This window comes from Meleagris gallopavo, chromosome 1 (genome assembly GCF_000146605.3).
Source record: "Meleagris gallopavo isolate NT-WF06-2002-E0010 breed Aviagen turkey brand Nicholas breeding stock chromosome 1, Turkey_5.1, whole genome shotgun sequence".
NCBI lineage: Eukaryota > Metazoa > Chordata > Aves > Galliformes > Phasianidae > Meleagris > Meleagris gallopavo.
Window position 1 is genome coordinate 109,304,171 of NC_015011.2, and position 18,508 is coordinate 109,322,678.

Genomic DNA, 18,508 nt, shown 5'->3' on the forward strand with positions numbered 1-18,508 from the left:
GACCCAAAATAAAAATGGGATATGCTTATGGTTAACCAGCTCACAAACTGTGGTGTTGCTATCTGCAGTTTACAGCCATGAAAAGTTTTGAAATCTTCACTGAGTTACAGTGACATAAATTCATGGATTTTGATAGATGGTTAAAACAGGAATAAATTTTCTGATGCAAAAATAAATAAATAAATAAATTTCCTTTTAAAACTTAGTACTGCAATATCTATTATAATTAGATATAATCACATTCTCACTGTATGAAATATATAGAAATGTTTTAAGCAAGCAGTTTACTCATAGTTAAAGCACTGAAAATACATAAAAACGCATTTCATCGTGTTAGCAGAGAAGTTTTTAAAGCTTGTGCTTTTCTTGCTGTAAGATATGTTTGTTTGGTTAAAATTAGATTATTAGTGAAAGATAATGTTCAAAACATAAGGTATGCAATCATTAGTAAATGGTACGTGCCACCTCATGCCCCTTAAAGATGACTTAATCTGTTGGCAGATTCTTGATGTGTCCTGAAGCTCTTTTGGGTGTTAGGAGGAAGACATGTTTTGGCTCAGGATGAGCAGGAAAAATACCTAGTGGTTCAGAAAACTTCACAGGAAATAAACGGTATTCTATATGATGATCAGAATGCTAAGCTACCGATAATGAGGCAACTCACAAGATAATAGTGGGATTTTTCTGAGGACATCTTAGGTCACATATTTGCAGTTCAAATTTCTGCTTGGTTTTAGATTCTCTTCAGAACTGAACAAGTATCTGCAGTTGCTTGGGATTTCAGTTACCACTTGAGGAGCATGTGGAGTTGAAATTTAACTCAACGTTCGATAGAGGACTGAGCAAGTGATGTAGGTTAAATGAAAAGAATGAGATGTACTCACCATCTCTGACTTTCTTCCTCCTTTCCCTTCTTAACTATAGCATCTTTTGACATTTGGATCAGAGTCCAGATGGACCTCAGAATACATCACCCCTTTTCTGACTTGTGGCTTTTCTGAATCAATGTGGTGTGTGTTGGCCTGTCTCTATACCTAATTTTCTTCCTCTCTAATAGGTCCTTTGTTAAACAACTTCCTGCTGTTTTTAAAACAGGGCTTTGTTCTGCTTTTAGCCCCAAGCCCCTGTAGTCTTACCAAAGCCTTGTTCTGTGACCTCTGTTCATTTGCTTTCATGCTCAGAAACCGTATTTTCCACACTCTGCTTCCCCTTTCTCTGTTGCTGTTGCTCAGACAGTAAGCAGTTGTTTCACTGGTGGCGTATTACACAGATGAATGAGGTAAACTGCAGCATGTGTTATTTTCTTCCTCACAGTTCTCCTTCCCTTCTAAATATATATATAGGCACCACAATAAATTAATAGGGTAAGCAGTCAAAATAAACTATTTTGAACACAATTCTTAACTATAAATAAAGCAGCAGTTTCTGTGGTTTCCTGTTGGATTTTCACTTTCTGTATAAAAATAGGTATCAGATACCATGGTGAAGTGTGGTACTGCTAACATCCTTAGACACGAAGAGACAAAATAAAATTGCTATATTTTCTGGAGATTATAGTCATTCGCAGAATTGCTGCTCTCTTAAAACATCCATTAGTATGTTTACCTGTGTTCCTGTTTAGGAAAGACTGGATATGTAATTCAGTGAAAGATGAGAAGAACCTCACTGTCTAGAAAAGGAGCTGGTAATCGTTTAGTGTTAGACGCCTAAGAGTGATGGAACAAAATGGTACAGAATGGTGTTAGCAGTTCCTCTGCATAATTGTGATGTAAAAACTGAGATAGGAGTATCTTCAGATAATGAAAGACATGAAGACTGCTGCTTTCTTAGATAATAGAATTTCACCTCTGTGTACATGAATTTCTTTCTTGAAATATCATTTGTATCACTGAAACAGTTTCTTATTAAGAAACTGTCTTTATATTTTTTCATAAATACATTTGTAGATGCTTCTACAATGAAAAATTACATGAAAAGTGAACAGAAAAGTAAAGTATCTGCTTCAGATTACAGACTGATATTATCCTTTCTTCCACATAATCATGAAGACTTCATTTAAGATTTTGGTAATTTTCTAGAATACTGATGGTAAGTTAAAAAGAAGAAAAAAATGTTTCAGGAAGATTAAATAACACAGATATCAAATATTTTCATTAAAGAGGAAAGAAAATTAATTCTATGTAGTTTGTTGGGTTTTTTTCTTTCTACAATAGAAGAAGAATTTATTGTGTGAGGAAGTAAGGGTGTTGTTAGATCAAAAACAAAATCTCTCAAGCATAGAGAGATATTATAATGGTTTCTGCTCTTTATTCTCCATTGTTTTTGCTTTTCTACCTCTTATTTACAGCAGAGATGCAAGCTACTGAATGTTGATTAAAATTTATATCAGTGTAATTTCATACATTGTGATTTTCTTTTTTGATCATGAAAGGAGCGCAGGAAATTTAAATATAAGAAAACATATTTTTCGGTCTAACAGTAATCAGACTTCAGTACAAGTTGAGGCTGTAGAGACTGCGTTCTTGGAGGTGTTCAAAACTCAGCTGGACAAAGCATTGCCTTAAGCAAAGAGATTGGACTTGATTCCAAATTTTAATAGCTCTTACTGTAATGCGTTGAAAGAGCTTGTCTTATGTATTTGGAGATAATTTTGTAGTGATACAGGGTATTTAGGATGAAAACAGCATAAATACAGCATATATACAGTGTGTACATGCATATATGTGTCTATATACATATATGTGTTTATGTGTATTTAAAGTGAACTTTATTACAGTACAGTTCTTCAAATTATGATCTAGACTTTTAACTGGTCAAATCAGGAAAGATGATTAAGTTTTGTTTTTTTGTTGTTTAACCTTTTGAGATCTATGTGCGTTGTGTAACTCAAAACATTTTGAAGAGCAATTAAATATAATCTCAAATTATTTATAAATTTGTTATTTGTGTTATTTATAAAGATTAAAATATTATAAATTTCAGAGGTGTACATTTTTCCAAACATTATATTCTGATAGTTAAATTTTCATTTTTTTATTTAGTAACCAACAGCTTGAATATACAGCTAATGTACTAATTTATTATCTTCCACAGATCTGAAGAGGGAAGCCAGTATTTGTCACATGCTGAAGCATCCTCATATTGTTGAACTGCTGGAGACATACAGCTCAGATGGAATGCTTTATATGGTTTTCGAGTTGTAAGTTTCTCTCTTTGCTTCCTTTGTTGTCATTTACTAAATAGAGTCCTTAAAGTATGTCTGCTTCCACCTGCTTCTTTTGTAGCTCAGAAGTACTGAGTGCTGTGAAAATAGTCTTTTCAGACATATGCAAGTGGTCACAAACAAAACAAAACTGTCCTGATGTCTGAATGGCCAATACTAGTTTGCTTAGTGGCTTTGTAAAGACAGTCCTGCAGTTCATTTTTGGCTACAACATCCCTAGTATGGTACACAAGAAAATGAGTTAAAAATGATTGAATCTTTTGAAGGACAAAACCAAACATGCAGAATGCTAACTTGTGCATCTTCCATGTTCAGATTTCCTTCTCTTCTTTGTACCTGCCAACTCTTATTCTGCTGTTCCCCTTATATGTATTACCAGTCTGTGGGCATATGGGATGCTACCGCCTCAGTTTCTCTTCTTGCCTTCTGTTTTCTGATGCATTTGACCTTCATATGTTGGAGCAAACCATGTCATGCACCAAGTGTTAGGTTGAATTGGCACGTTCCCTAGATAAAGAATTTGATTTGAGATATGCACCTTAAGAATAATTTGCACATGTTAGCTTCCTCTGTACCTTAGCAGTAAAACTAGGCGGGAAGAGCAAACAATCAATGTAAAGCTAAAAGTTGTAGCTTGAACTCTTCTGCTATCTTTTCAGGTAAGTTTATAGGCATAGGAGTTTTTGAAATAGTTGTTTTTTCTTTCCTCTCTATAAGTTCTGTTTCAGTACTGACTTTTTTGTTTTGTGTTTTGTGTTGTAAATCACAAAACATGGAGCAAGAGGCTTTCATTATCCTATTATGAAATAATGTATACCTTGAGGAGACATGCTCTGACAATTAACAGGATTTTAAAATGGAAAATAGGTTTTGCTTCTGTTTACCGTACTAGGAGCTTAGAAATGTGAGATAAAAACTAATTATTTTTTAATGACGAACCTATTATAATTTATGTTTGTATACATAAAAAGCAGATCTGAACAATGAGAGTTACTATACCAATACTGTACCTGACTTCAGGCCACATAAGAGAAAGAAATATAAGTCAAAGTTATTTGAAGAATAATAATTTTTTTTGCATTTCATATGCGCTTGTCTTCCCTGAACACTACTAGGCATCAATCTTTTGTAACAAACAGTGATAGAAAATGAGATAGTAGGAACACCTGTTCTAAAAATGTAGGAAGGAATGGAAGAGTTGTGGGCACAATGTATTTTATGCTGGAGGGATTGCTTTGGTAATGTGATTTGGCAGAAGACTATGTTTTTAGTGAAGTAAGGCTGTATTATCCAAATTTGATAGACTGGCATACTCTGTAATTATGGTCATAATAAGCAACTTGTAGTTAGTAAAAAGCGTCTATGTATTTGTGCATGACTTACTTTCCCTCATATTGCTTCCTGTTCATTCTGCTGTTATTATAACAAGCTTAACTGCTTTGCAACTAAGTTCTGTCTGAAGTAAAAAGGTATATTTTATTGACGGCTAGTAATTCTGAAATGACAAAGAAGAGGATGACAACACTGTACTACAGATGAGACAGAAGCCCAGCCAATGACAGGTTGTTTGTGGACTGGCAGATTCTTTGCATGAAAATTATTTCAGGGCCAGTGCATGAACCAAATCCAATAATCAAACCTAAAACTTTGTCCCATCAGTTGCACATAAATGATAGGTCCACTACTGTTTCATAAACTGTGAGCTACATGGAGTAGCTGCTAAAATGACCCTGAACATTTGTGAAATCTATAGTTATAAAAAGTTAAATAAGCAGACACATTATGTAGCCAATGAAAGTGAGAAATGGTACTGCTTGGGCAAAAAAATACCGTCTGTGCCCAATTTTTAAAACTTTTGTTAAAATAAATGTATTTTAAAAAGTCACAATTCATAGAAGAATTGTAGAATATGGGCAGTAGCAATAAAGTTTAACAGCAAAAAAGTAAGTTTTAACAGTATTTATAGACAAATTCAAGTGCTATTTAGAATGGAGCCATCACATGTCACCAGTAGGTCCCTATTAGCTGTTAGGTAAAACTGTAATAAATCATAAAGAAGCAGTTGACCATAATAGATGTGCAGAGTAAGAATCAGACACTATCCCAAAAAATCTTACTATTAAAGTAAAACTATTGAAGTATTTAATGTTATTGCACATTAAAAGAGGGAGAATGTGCCTCTGCCAGATGGTTTCCCAGACACCCATCTGTTGCTCCCCAGGACAGTGGACTCTCCCTTCTGATGAAGGAGATACCTTGCTTGCTCTAGAGAGGCCTTTCACCTAACACTTGGCCGGCTCTAGTCCTTCCCAAACAGTGCAATTTTCTTTCCCATTCTGTGGTGCTATTTACTGACAGTTCTGTAGCAAGTGATCCATGGTTAATCTCAAGTTAACTCTGATCTTTTACCTAATACAAGTGTGTAGTCAATGGAAATACATGAAACATTTTATAGCACCAAAAGCCGTGAAAGTAATCTTCAAGTTATGATTTATGAAATTGGGAAGATAGAAAATCTATTTTCTTTCATATTTTTTTCTAATAATGTAATATTTCAGGCAGTGCTGTCTCTGTCACATAATAATATTTGCTGTGTAGTTTGTGCACATGGCAATAAACATTATTTGTATTTGGAATATAACTGTTGCTTTGGCTTTTGTATTCTGTTGCTTATCAGTTTCTCTAATGACCATTGCTCTTTATCAACAAGAATACTTTGATAAGGGTCATCTGCCTTCAGTATTTCTAAAACAATGGAAATACTCCATTTGAAGTGTCTGAAAACCATGTGTTCTAGATTTACAAATACATTGTCTGTGGTTTATCTTCAATGTAATCAGTGTATGTGAACTGATAGTGCTGACCTTTCGTACTGAAAAGCTCAGATGTGATATTCCAGAGTGAATTCCAGATATTTAATATCTGGTCATTTAAGTGAGGCGCTGGCACGGGTTGCCCAGGTTTGGGTTGGAAGCCTCATCCCTGAAGACTTTCAAGGCCAGACTGGATGGGATTCTGAGCAAACTGATGGAGCTGTAGATGTCTCTGCTCATAGCAGGGAGGTTGGACTAGATGGCCTTTAAGTGTCTCCTCCAACTCTCATGATTCTGTGATTCTGTAATTTACATAATATTCTTCTACCAATATGCATAGGTGTTCTGCTTTTCATGGTGTATTCTAAGATTTGTCACTTGGGATGTTAATCTCATATAACTTTGCAGTTAGGCTGGCTATATAGTTACATATAACTGTGCAGTTTCATCTTGCTAACATACGTAAAAATGCTCGTTTTAAAATCTCAAGTTCATAAAAGGAGTGATTTTAAATGCTTACAGTTATGTGGGTTTGTGATAAGCGTATGCTAATGAGCATTTAAATTATGATTGCTAACATTGAATCATGCTGCTTTGTTGAAGCATTAAGAAAAAAAAAAAAGAATGCTATCTATTCCACTTTGTTACGGTACTGTGAAATAGAACAGCTCCTTAGCTTACAGAGTGAAAACTTGTTTTTATTATTTCAATTCACCTTGTTAGGATTGCTGTTCTAGTTTTATTTTTAAGTGTAGTCTCACCTGTAGTCCTTCATCTTTCATATGGCTTTATTGTAACTTTATTTTTCCTTACTTTCATAATACATAATCTAGGATAAAAACAAGGCTTGAATGTTAACTTTTAAAAGTAAAATAAAAATAAAGGAAGTTCTACGTTTTTTTTCATGTCAAAACTGGTTTCTGAGATTACAGAAAGAAAAATAAAGTTTCACAGAATCACAGAATGGTCCAGGTTGGAAGAGACCTCAAGGATCATGAATCTCCAACCCCCCTGCCACATGTAGGGCCACCAACCTCCCCATTAATACTAGACCAGGCTGCCCAGGGCCCCATCCAACCTGGCCTTGAACACCTCCAGAGATGGGGCATCCACAACCTCTCTGGGCAGCCTGTGCTAGCACCTCACCACTCTCATAGTAAAGAACTTCCCCCTGACATCCAACCTAAATCTTCCTTCCTTCAATTCAAAACCATTTCCCCTTGTTGTGCTGTTATCTACCCTTTCAAAGAGTTGAAGGAGTTTTTCGTGCTTCTAAATCTAAAGTTCAGGGCAAATGCTCAAAATACCCAGTGAAATGAAATATTTTCAAATTCAGTGCACTTAGAGAAGTCATTAATTTAGAGATTCTCTCTGCCATAGCTTTAGTTGTTGAAACAAGTCTGAGGCATCTCTACACACTGCACATGCAGGTTTTCCCTGAAGGGAGAAAAGGAGCCCAAAGTGGCTAGCCATCATTTCAAATGCCTTAAGGCAATCAAATTGCACAAAGTATTCTGAGCATCTGGGCATTTGACCTAATGACAGATATTTTTGTCATTAAGTTTGTTCAGTAGGATTTTTTTTCACTTAGTGATGTGGTGCACATTTTTAGGATATTGTATCTTGGTTTCTTGTGAACACAAAGTTTAGTCATTTACCTGGTCTGGGTATGCAATTTCGTTTTCATCACAGATGATCTTTGAAGTAGTTATTGATTGCAGTCAAAGAAGTGATAGTAGACTGTAAAGGTAGCTTAGGCTTAAGGAAAACTATATCAGTTTTTAATCTCACCTTTGCTTGATATTTGTTGATTTCATTCGTTTGATGGACTGAAGTTAACAGGAAACGAGAGTTCAACAGTTCTGATCCCAAAGCAATAGTTTGTGCAGGTTTTCCTGTTGTCAAGGCAAGCCTTAAAAGTCAGAGGATATTTATCTTGGATGGATTTTTTGTTCTTTTCTAGTAATTAACAAAATTTGGCAGAGGAACTGCATCAGTGTCTCAATGCACCAAATTTTCATTGAAATTTCATCATTTATTGTAACTTTAATTATTTCAGGCTATTTATTTTCAAGTTGCGTTATGTTAGCAAAACTTCAGAAGACTCACTTCTAAGCAAACTTAACTGATAGAAGCCATTATATAATTTTGAAGCATATACTTGTCTTTTTAAGAGTTTACATAAACCTGAAGTTATTCACACAATGTTGCTGTAAAGTATTTTTGTCTGGCCTGTGGTACTGTCTGACATGGAGATTTTCACATTAGATTAAAGTCTGGATTAAAGATTTCAAGTAAAGTAAATTCTTTTGTACTACCACCAACACGAAAACCAGTGTTTCTTTAAGGATGCATGTTCTTTCTTTTCTGCTGCTTAACCATCAAGTTTGATCATTACTATGAAAACACCAGTAGTAAATTGTTTCTCGGGATACCTATTTAAAATTACTTAATCCTCCTAAGATCACCTGCTACACTATGATATGAATTGAATGTTACTGAGGGAGTACTTTGTTATTTGTCCTTTATTTGTTATTCTTACTGGAATAACTATAAATATAGTTGTAGGCTGTATGTTATTAGGTCATCCGCAAATGCAAAGCTATCATACTTAAATATTAAGATACAGAATCCTGGAGTATTCTGTCTGTTCTTCAGAGTGCCTTTTAGCCTCAGAATAGATTTTGGCATTGAACATGACTCAGGAGTAAACTTGCTGGGCGGGCTGCAACTCTTCGTCGGTTTAGCACAGCATAGTAGGAAAGCACTGTAAGTGTATACTAGCACTGATCAAACCTATGAAAGAAACATTCATCCAAACCATGCCTGAACCTTGTTAAAACTATGGAATAATCAACAGCAAGGTATGGGAAATTGAGAGGCGTTGTTGGTACTGTTACTTGAAACAATTCAGATGTGTTATTCTGGGAAGATGTCTGTTAGCTCACTGTTCAGAGCTGCTGCAGCTTTCCCTTTCAGTGTGAATATCAGAGATTGTCCGAGTTGGTTTACATAGCTTCGTGAGTGCCCTCTACTGGTACTGACTGATTCTCTTTCAGGTTGTGCGTGCTGTAGTTTCATCATGAACATTTTCAACATCTTCAGCTTCTGTCTTCAGCATATATATATATCGTTTTGTGTCTATTTTAATGGACTTTAATAGACACCAGTTTTTTATTTTCATTGTACTGCTACAGTTTTCACATGCCTAATACTGATCTGCATTATAATGCCTTAAGTTTTCCTGGATTTTCAGTTTATCAAATATCTCAGGAGCTTAATGCATCACATATGTCCTTCAGTTTGTGCAGCAAAAATGTAGTTTTGATATTGCTGAGTTCTTAGTCTGTTAATTGACTGTATTTTCTGTGGTATTGTTTGTTTGTTGGTTTCATCACCGAGGCTGACTCCTGCTTTTGCAACCTCGTCTACGTATTTTCATAAGATTTTCAGATAAAGTTCAACAACATTGGGGTGATACAAGCTCTATCTTTATATGTAGAAACATTTATTCTGAAAACTAAGTCTGTCACTTTAAAACATTACCACTGATGGTCTGTAGTCATTTTGAGTATCACCTTAATTTAAACTAATTGAAAAAAAGTAGCGGGGGGTGGAAGAGAGGAAGGGGTGGAGAAACTGCAACCAACAATTAAAAGCTATAAATGAAACATTCTGGTGTATTCATAGGAGGCAGAAATATATAATAAAAGACCATTCTGATTGTAAGCACCTTGTTTAAAAGAAAAGTTAGTGTAAAGGAGCAACAGTCTTGACTCTGTCTGTCTCTGCAACTACTCATAGTGCTAACAGCCCTGTGTGCCACTGCATCTTTAATGATTAGTAGTTCCCAGCAGGTTGGAGTGACAGTAGTCTTCTGAAATGTTTTGCTGCTTCATAAAAATAACACCTCCTAATTGTGGTTAATCGTGCACTTGATATGCTTTGTAGCACAAGACGTTGCTCAGGTTTCAGTTTTATTTCCCATCTGGCTGGAATAAATTGTTGGAAGAGAGGGCTGACAAGGAGGCTGATGTGAGGTTGTTTTTTTTTTTTTTCTGTGAGTTAAATACAGTTTTACAATATCCTCATTGAACCTGACCCTGTTACTGCTACATGGTACTATGCATAACACTGCACAGTATGTTTATTATCTGAGTGATATTAAATAGCTATGTATACACACAAGCTTTATGAAATTCAGCAGGAAAGGAAAAACTACTAGAGAGGAATATATTGATGCAGCAATGTGCAATCATTGTTTGGTGATCAGTTTGTGGAGTTTGTTAGCTCTGAAGATGATATCACATGCTGAAATAACTGGCTAAGAAAATGCCTCTGCCTACTTTAAATGCCACCAGTCCGTATTGTAGTTAGTACTCTAGTCTAAGGACGATCTTGTGGATGTATTTGGGAAGGTAAGCTTCTGCATGCTACTTGTGTAGCATGAAACATTGCATTGCAGGTGTGCATCAGAGCAAAAATACTATTATGTTGGCATTCTGGCTAGCTTGCTGAAACAGCCTTGATAATATGGCTTTGTAGATGCCCTGTGAGTCCAGCTTCTTTTTTTTCCTCCTTGAGTCTTTGTTAGAGAGAAAAAAGTAAAGAAGGAGTGAATTTTGAGTAGTGCTGTGCGGAGCTAGAAGCTGCAGTCAGTGATCCTTGTGGGTCCCTCTCCTTCAGAAACCTATGATTCTATGACTGGAAATGACCATTGTTACATTTTACATTCTTGCAAGTATCATGTTCAGTGTAAACTGCAGTACACGATTTGATTATTCATGTTAATTCTTGTTACTCTTCCTTTGCCCCATCAAGCAATGAACATTCCAAGATATGCGTCTGCTGTAAGTTACTTAGAAGTAAAAGAAAAGGAAGACTGTTATGCTACGTCAAGCTGCATTGGTTTTAGAGGAACTGGTAGTCTGATTTTAGCCGAAGAACTGTAAAAATAATATACTTGAAACTATAATTGTTACACTTCTCAGTTTGGGAAGTTAGATTATCAGAAAGACTACAGGCAGTTGTCAGAGTTAGTAATACAGTATTTGTGGTGTCACAGTTTTCAAGTACCTTTACAGAGGTTGTGAGGTATAAAATATCTTGATTCTTAATTACCCTTACAAGAATGATAACTGGGAAGACTGTACCACGTTTTTGGATTATTTTTGATAGTCACCATTTAAAATGCAGTTTACTAAGAATTTGTGTAAATACAGTCTTTGTTTGGAGTTGCTCTCATGATGCTTTTAGGAATGGAATTAACATACTGTAATGCTTTAATTGTTAACTTGCAGAACTGCCTTGTACAGAGCATCTCTCCTTTTATCTTCCCCACTTGTTCAGTGATCAGTTTAAGCAACAGGAGAAACTGTTTGATTTTGCTAATGAAGTTTTGAGTGACCTGAGGGAAATGAAAAAATTAACCTGTGGCAAGCAATACTGTATTAGATAACCTTTCAAATCCCATTTTATTTAGTATACGTTGCACCTGTATCCAGAATTTTTAATGTAAGGTTTATGTAAGTGGAATCAATTGACTTTTAAGCATTTTTATGTAACCGATTGTAGTTATATGTCTTAAATACTTTTCCCTATTTCTACCTGCAGTATGGATGGAGCAGATCTGTGTTTTGAAATTGTGAAGAGAGCAGATGCTGGATTTGTGTACAGCGAGGCTGTAGCCAGGTATGTATTCTAATTTTAATTAATCCCACAGGAGGAGTGGAAGAAAATGGACTATATTGTTGCAAATCTAATAGTTAAAAGTAGGAATACTATAAATAATCCTGTTTCCAAATCTGAATGTTTATTACAATAATTAACATAATAAAAGAATTTCAGAACATTTTGTCTTTACTAATTTTATATTTGGGTGAGAGTATTGAATAAAATAGTATTTTACATCCAATATCTAATTCTCTGTCTTTGTCTTTTTATGAATCTCTCCTATGTTGGCATTTGGTGACTTGGCCTGACAGGTGTGACTTTTGTTGGTTGTGCTAGTTGGACCCTATTCTTTTTTATATGTTTTCATGTATAGTCAGTTCAACTTTTCACTTACCAGATGAGCTAATATCAAAGTGAGTATAAAATTGTAGGACAGCAAAACCTCATGTCCTAATGACATGAAAATTGAACTCAAAGCACATGGGATTCTGTATTTGCTTTTCTAAACACTTCAAATTTTTAGCATCAAAGAAGGTGGAAAGTGATCTATTTAAACTTTCTGCTAGAGGCAGAGTCAGCTCTACATTTGGGTCATGAATTTTGTCCATTTGGTTCTAGAAAGTCTCCAAGGACAGGCATTCCACTCCATCCCTGGACAACTTGACCCAATATGAGTGTAATGGTGTCCCTGTAACCACCCAGAATCTATTGGTTCAGTTCAATGTAGTTCAGCATGGCAGTTCAATGTATGACTGCTGTGGCTTGGTTAAGGACTTGGCTCCATCTTCTCCATAACTCCTCTTAGGTATGGAAAGACTATTACAAGGTTCTCCCCTAAGTTTTGCCTTCTCCAGAGTAAACGTCTTGTTTTCTTCAGCCTCTTGTAGAGTGTGTGCTCCAACCTCCTGTGCATTTTGATATCTGCTGAACTTACTCAAATTTATCAGTCTAATGAAAATTTTCCTTGAAGTGTTTGTTATGCTTTTACTGAGTAAGCTCAACATACTGTGGGATTTGATAGGCTGACAGGGCACTACTGACTCAGTTGAATCCTCCTGTCATTCAAGACCCTTGACTCCCTTTCCAGCAAAGCTGCAACTCAGCCAGTGCCACTGGAGCCTGTATCCAGCATGTACTTTTGAAGTGGTTACTCAGTCCCAGGTGCAGGATGTTGCATTCATCCTAGTTGAATTCTCTGAGCTTCCTTTTGGCCCTTTCCTCTTGCTTATGTCCTTCTAAGGGCAGCTCTGCCCTCTGTATTTGTTACACCTGCACTTTGGTGTTATTCACAAATGAGCATACATTCTCTTTTCTCAAGATCATTATGGAATCACAGAATTGTAGGGGTTGAAAGGGACCTCTGCAAGTCAAATCCAATCCACTTGCTAAAGCAGATTCCCTACAGCAAGTGGCACAGGCATCCAGACGAGTCTTGAATATCTCCAAAGAAGGAAACTCCACAACGTATCTGGGCAGCCTGTTCTAGCTCAACGTCACTCTGACAGTAAAGAGGTTCTTCCTTGCATTTGTATGGAACTTCCTGTGTTCCAATTTCTACCTGTTGCCCCTGGTCCTGTTGTTGCTCACCATCAAAAAGAGTCCACCCCTATCAATTTTGCTTCTGCACTTAAGATATTTATGAATAGTTATAAGATCCCCTCTCAGCCTTTATTTCCCCAGGCTGAACAATCTCTGCTCTCTCAGCTTTTCTTCATAAGGGAAATACTCCAGCACCTGATCATCTTAGTTGCCCTCCACTGAACTCTTTCTAGAAGTTCCCTGTCTTTTTTGATTTGGGGAGCCTGGAACTGAATACAGCATTCCAGATGCGGCTTCACCAGGGCAGAGCAGAGACGGAGGATCACTTCCCTTGACCTGCTGGCCATGCTCTCTTTAATGCACACTAGGATATCATTGGCCTTCTGGGCCACAAGGGCATGCTGCTGGCTCATGACCAGCCTGTTGTCCACCTGGATGCCCGGGTCCTTTTTCACAGAGCTCCTCTCCAGCAAATGATGCTCTCTAACATGATGAGACACAATGTAATATATATGAGTAAAACAATTGAGAAAGTATCCTAGAAATTTAGTACATGCCAAAGGATGTCTTACGTAATATGTACATCTCAAATTACCATCAAGTCTAACGCATTTAACTTTTTCAGAGAGTTAAAGAGGAAAAATGATTTCTAGTTTTTTACACTGAACATATAAAGTACATTATTGAAATCTTCTAAATCTTAAAACTAACCAGATCACAAAATGTTTGAGGATGAAAGGGATTTCTGGGAGTTTTCCACTCCAGCCAACCTGTTAATATCAGGATCATGTTCATTTGGGTTTTTACTGTCTCCAAGGATGGAGGCTTGACAACCTCTTTCACTTTTCAATCTCTCTTATGGGACACAGACGAGAAATAAGTTAGTCTTCAATCTGCATCAGGCAAGTCAAGATCTTGGTTCTGTCCCGTTGTACATAAATCAGGCACTGATACCACTTTTTTCCTTATTTTGTTTTGTTATGAAAAAATTGAAGACCCTTGCATCTTTCATCATGTGAAACAGAATTATTGAACGTTTGAAACATTTATGTAATGGAAAATGTAGATTTTTCTTTCCTAATTTTCCCGTGTGTTCAATCAGAATAATCCTCAGACTTTAGACTTTATTATTCATTAGACATAAACTCTAGTCTACTGAACTTCTATACAGTTTAGTTGGTTGTTAAGTTTTATGTGGTTAGACTCTTTAAATGTAGTTATATCTGCATAATTTTTCCTGCAGGATTGTCATTTATCATGTCTTTGTTTTTACAGTCATTACATGAGACAGATATTGGAAGCTCTACGTTACTGTCATGATAATAATATAATTCACAGGGATGTGAAGGTAAGATATGTGATTTTTTTCCATTGCTGCATTAATACAAAGTACTAAATGTTGGTAGTTTCTCTACAGGAGAGGAACGGGGGAGCTCTGTAACAGAGAACTATTTAATGAGTCTGTGTTTACTTTTATTGTGTTGTATGAGATTAAAAGCTTATCACTAATTTTGTCAGTATAGAATGTTTGGGCAGTCTTTGTTCACAGATTACATGTGCATTTGATTGCAATTACTTTGGAAGTAATTTTGATTTCTGCTTCCTGAATATTCATATGAAATGTGTTTGCATTTATTTTCTTGTTAGGAAAACCTTTGTATAAATTCATTGCATAAATAAAACTAGAATTTGTAGATTAATTACATCATTTTGACAGCACAGTGAAACTATCGAATCATCTAGACCAAAATTCTATAGATAAGTGCATTCTTAAATGCTAGAATACTGGTAGTACTACCTGCTTTTTGCAAACAGTCTTGAATACTTGTTATTATGAGAACAAGTTTCAGAGGAGAAATGTAGGCTGTAGGGGTACTTTAAGATGCTTACAACGTTAGGAACATTTTAAGAACAGTATATATATTTTGTAACTTATGTGTGATTACTTGTGGAAGTAATTTATCCCAAAGCATTAATGGTGTAAGTAGTTGGGAGTTTAAACCTAAGAATTTTGTTTTGTCTCTCTTCAATTTGAATGCATGTTACTTGTTCATTTTGTTGTCTAAAATACCTTTTCCAATTTTGCTTTTAACCAAGCTGAGTCTAGCACTGTAAGAGTTAATGAAAATGGTAATGAACACTGATAGTGCAGTTTGAGAAGTGAGTTCTAGTGATGAATCAGACTGGGAGGTGGTGAGCTGTATTTCAGACATCTACAGGGTGGTTTGTTAGAGAAGAGAGTGTGGATACTGAACTGAAGGTTTTCTTTCCATCAGACTTTCGATCTTGCATACACAGACATTGCAGACCTTTCACCAGTCTCTTTATCCTTTCCAAGGGAAATTATTCCATTTAATAGTTTTTTTGTAGTTGTTTTTTGCTTTTTGTTTTTTTTTATATTCTGAAAGTCATTTCTTACAGCAAATTCTCAAGATGTCCTCTAAATCGCTGATAGGTTTTCTGATCTTGTTCTACTGTGAAGGTTCTTAATTCTTTTTAGTTGTTTGGTTATAATACCATGTGAGAGTTCTAGAATGAACACCTTAGTTATGTGGCTTTGTCTTCCTGAGAGCTGCATTTCATGTCATTGGACAGTGTCCTTGAACAAAAGCATATTTCAGTTTCAATGGCCTTATCCCTCAGGAAAATGTAAATATATTTTTACAGCTTATCCAGTCTTTGAAAACTTTAAAACCACTGTTTTTATTAAATGCCATCCTTAGAAATAAAACTACTTAATTACATGAGTAAGAATTCCTTAGTATGTTGTCTGAAGTATGCTAAACCATGTTAAACAGTCTTTAATCTTGATAAAAGCTGAGCGAAAATATTTTAACTATAAAGCTCGTATGTAGATTATTAAGTTAACTGCAGCATCTCAGCTCTAGATGTCACTGTAGGCAGTGTTTTGAATGGAAGTAGGGTAAGTGAACGATTTCTGAATTATTAGAATGAATGAAAGTGAAGTAATAAAAATCTGTAAGGTTGATACAGTCATTCTATGATTCTATGATTCTGCATTTTTTCCTCTTTTCTGTGAGTGTTATTTTAAACTGCAGAATGTTTGATCTTCGTCTGATTCACAGGAAAGTGTGTACCTTTTAGTCCCTATTAGAATTGGGAGTCTTGTAGGCATTTTTGTGCTCACTTGGCTCTCAACTGATAAGGAGAAGTCAGATTAGGAATAATTCAGTCTGCTGTTGTCTGATGCCAGAACTTCATCTGTCGTCCTTAAGCAACAAGATGAACCAAAGCTGTCTGCAGCCTATTATAAACTTAAATCTCTCATGTCAGAATCAAAACATGAAAACTTTCACAAGATGGCCTCTGCTTGCTTTAATTTCCTTCTCTTGCAAGACAAGACGTTTCTTGAGTTTCTTTATCTTTTGTCCATAACATTACTTAAAAGTTTGGTTATCTCTGACCTTTGTCTTATCTTTTGGTTAATGTGATTCTTCTGCTGGGTGCTACATTTTCAGAAGCAGTTTTGCTGAGAAGTGCTGCTTGCTGAGAATTTAGACTGCGTGGCCTGCCACAGAGCTCAACTGCTACATAGTGGATACCTTCTGATCTGGAAGTTCGTATGTTCCAGTCACTTGCTCAGCCATTCAGAAAGCCTGCATCTTCTGATTGATGAGCTGGCCACTGCAGCATATTTTGAAGGGGTTAACAAGGGAGGAGGCAAACTCTTGTTGTCTTCTAAACTCTTTGTTGTGCATGTTTGCCCTAGTATTTTATGTTCCTGCTATAGAAATCAAGTATTTAATTTTTGATTGTATAATTCACAATTCACCTGAAAACTTCCAAGTTAATACCAGGTTGACTAAACAGCACAAGAAGTTTAGCACATGATCTGCATTTTCCTGAAGTGCTTATTTCTATATCTTTTCCTTACACCTCTCTGTTTTGAGAGATTTGTCCTCTGTGAACTATTCCATCAAATGCTGAACGAACTTATTACTTGATTTGCAGATTCTCAAATTGCTCATACTGCACAGAAGTTTTTCTGCTCTTTAATATAGAATAAACCAACTAATGCAATTCAGAAATGTAAAGGAGATGTCACCTTAAACAGGTTCTATAGGAAAATACTAAAAGTATGTATTATTTTGGGGTACTAAGAAGAATTGGTGAAATGGGATTTTACCACAAACTTATATTTAATCAGTAGTTCCCAAAATTTCATCCATTTTCTTGCCTTAGTAACTGCAACACTGGGGAACCAATTGGTCTAGAAAAGCAGAATAATAATTACTTAAGTCTATATTATCACCAAAAATTTGATGTTGAAGTTTACATCCTTAGACACCTTGCTATGATGAGGTTCCCTAAGTGTAAGGAAGGACAAAAGTTGTGGGTTCTTATTTTGAGCCTGTGCAAAAACAAAAGCACCCTGACGGTAAAGTTGTCATGCAAACGTCTATTACTGTTGATCTAAACACAGTACTCTGAGCAAATTTAAACTGCTTTGGTTTAGTCATGGTTTAGGTGTCTTGTCCTTGGTTTTTGCACAGCGTGATGCACACCCACACAAACCAGCCTTCATGCTCAGGAGCTCTTTCCCTCAGCATTTTGCAGAGTTAGACTCTGAAGCTGCCCACTTAAGGTTTTTCCGTTGATCATTTGCTAAACATCACAAGAGAATTCTGTAAAATAAGCAAATGATGGTTTCTGTTTTCACAAGTAGCACTGTATTTAATAAAATACTATGTTCCTATGATTTTTGTCTTTTTCACCTACCTCTTTATTGAACTTCTGCAAAATACAAAGCAGATGTCAAATGATATGAAGTCTTGGGGTGCCTCTTCCAGGAGGCGTAATATTTTGTATCTAACACCATATGTCACTTTTGGGTCAATGTTGTGTTCTTGTAATGGAGCTTAGTAGTAGGGTTGGAAAGACAGAATTGCTTACTACATTTTATTGTGCAGTTTGCAGCAAGTGATTGGACTTCTTAAAAAAAAAAAACTGGACTTCTAAAAAAAACAGCTAATATTCTATAACACTTTCTACATTCATTAGACAACTCCCCTTGATCTCACTTAGAAGAATAGGGAAAAGACCACACTACAAGAATAAGTTCAAAACCACTCCTGTTTTGTACTCCTTTCATACTGTTCATGGTCCTTAAATGTTTATTTTGAGTATAAGTTGTATACCAGTAAATAATAACCATTTATACCTACCTAAGTAAACTATGGAATTTGCCTCACAGAGTTAAACTAGGAATGTGGAAATTCTGTGATTTTTTTTTTTATTT

The 18,508-nt window shown here is 35.8% G+C and overlaps 1 protein-coding gene across 8 annotated transcripts in view; it reads left to right on the plus strand.

Annotated features, from left to right (window-relative positions):
• CASK (calcium/calmodulin dependent serine protein kinase) overlaps positions 1–18,508 on the plus strand; it is a 184,110-nt gene that overhangs the window by 65,356 nt on the left and 100,246 nt on the right. For all 8 annotated transcript variants that reach the window (XM_010724674.3, XM_010724648.3, XM_010724660.3 and 5 more), the window contains exons 3-5: positions 3,094–3,199; positions 11,650–11,727; positions 14,524–14,596. In XM_010724674.3, coding sequence (XP_010722976.1) covers positions 3,123–3,199; positions 11,650–11,727; positions 14,524–14,596 — 228 coding nt within the window. In that variant the 5' untranslated portion in view covers positions 3,094–3,122. The remainder of the gene's footprint in view (positions 1–3,093; positions 3,200–11,649; positions 11,728–14,523; positions 14,597–18,508) is intronic.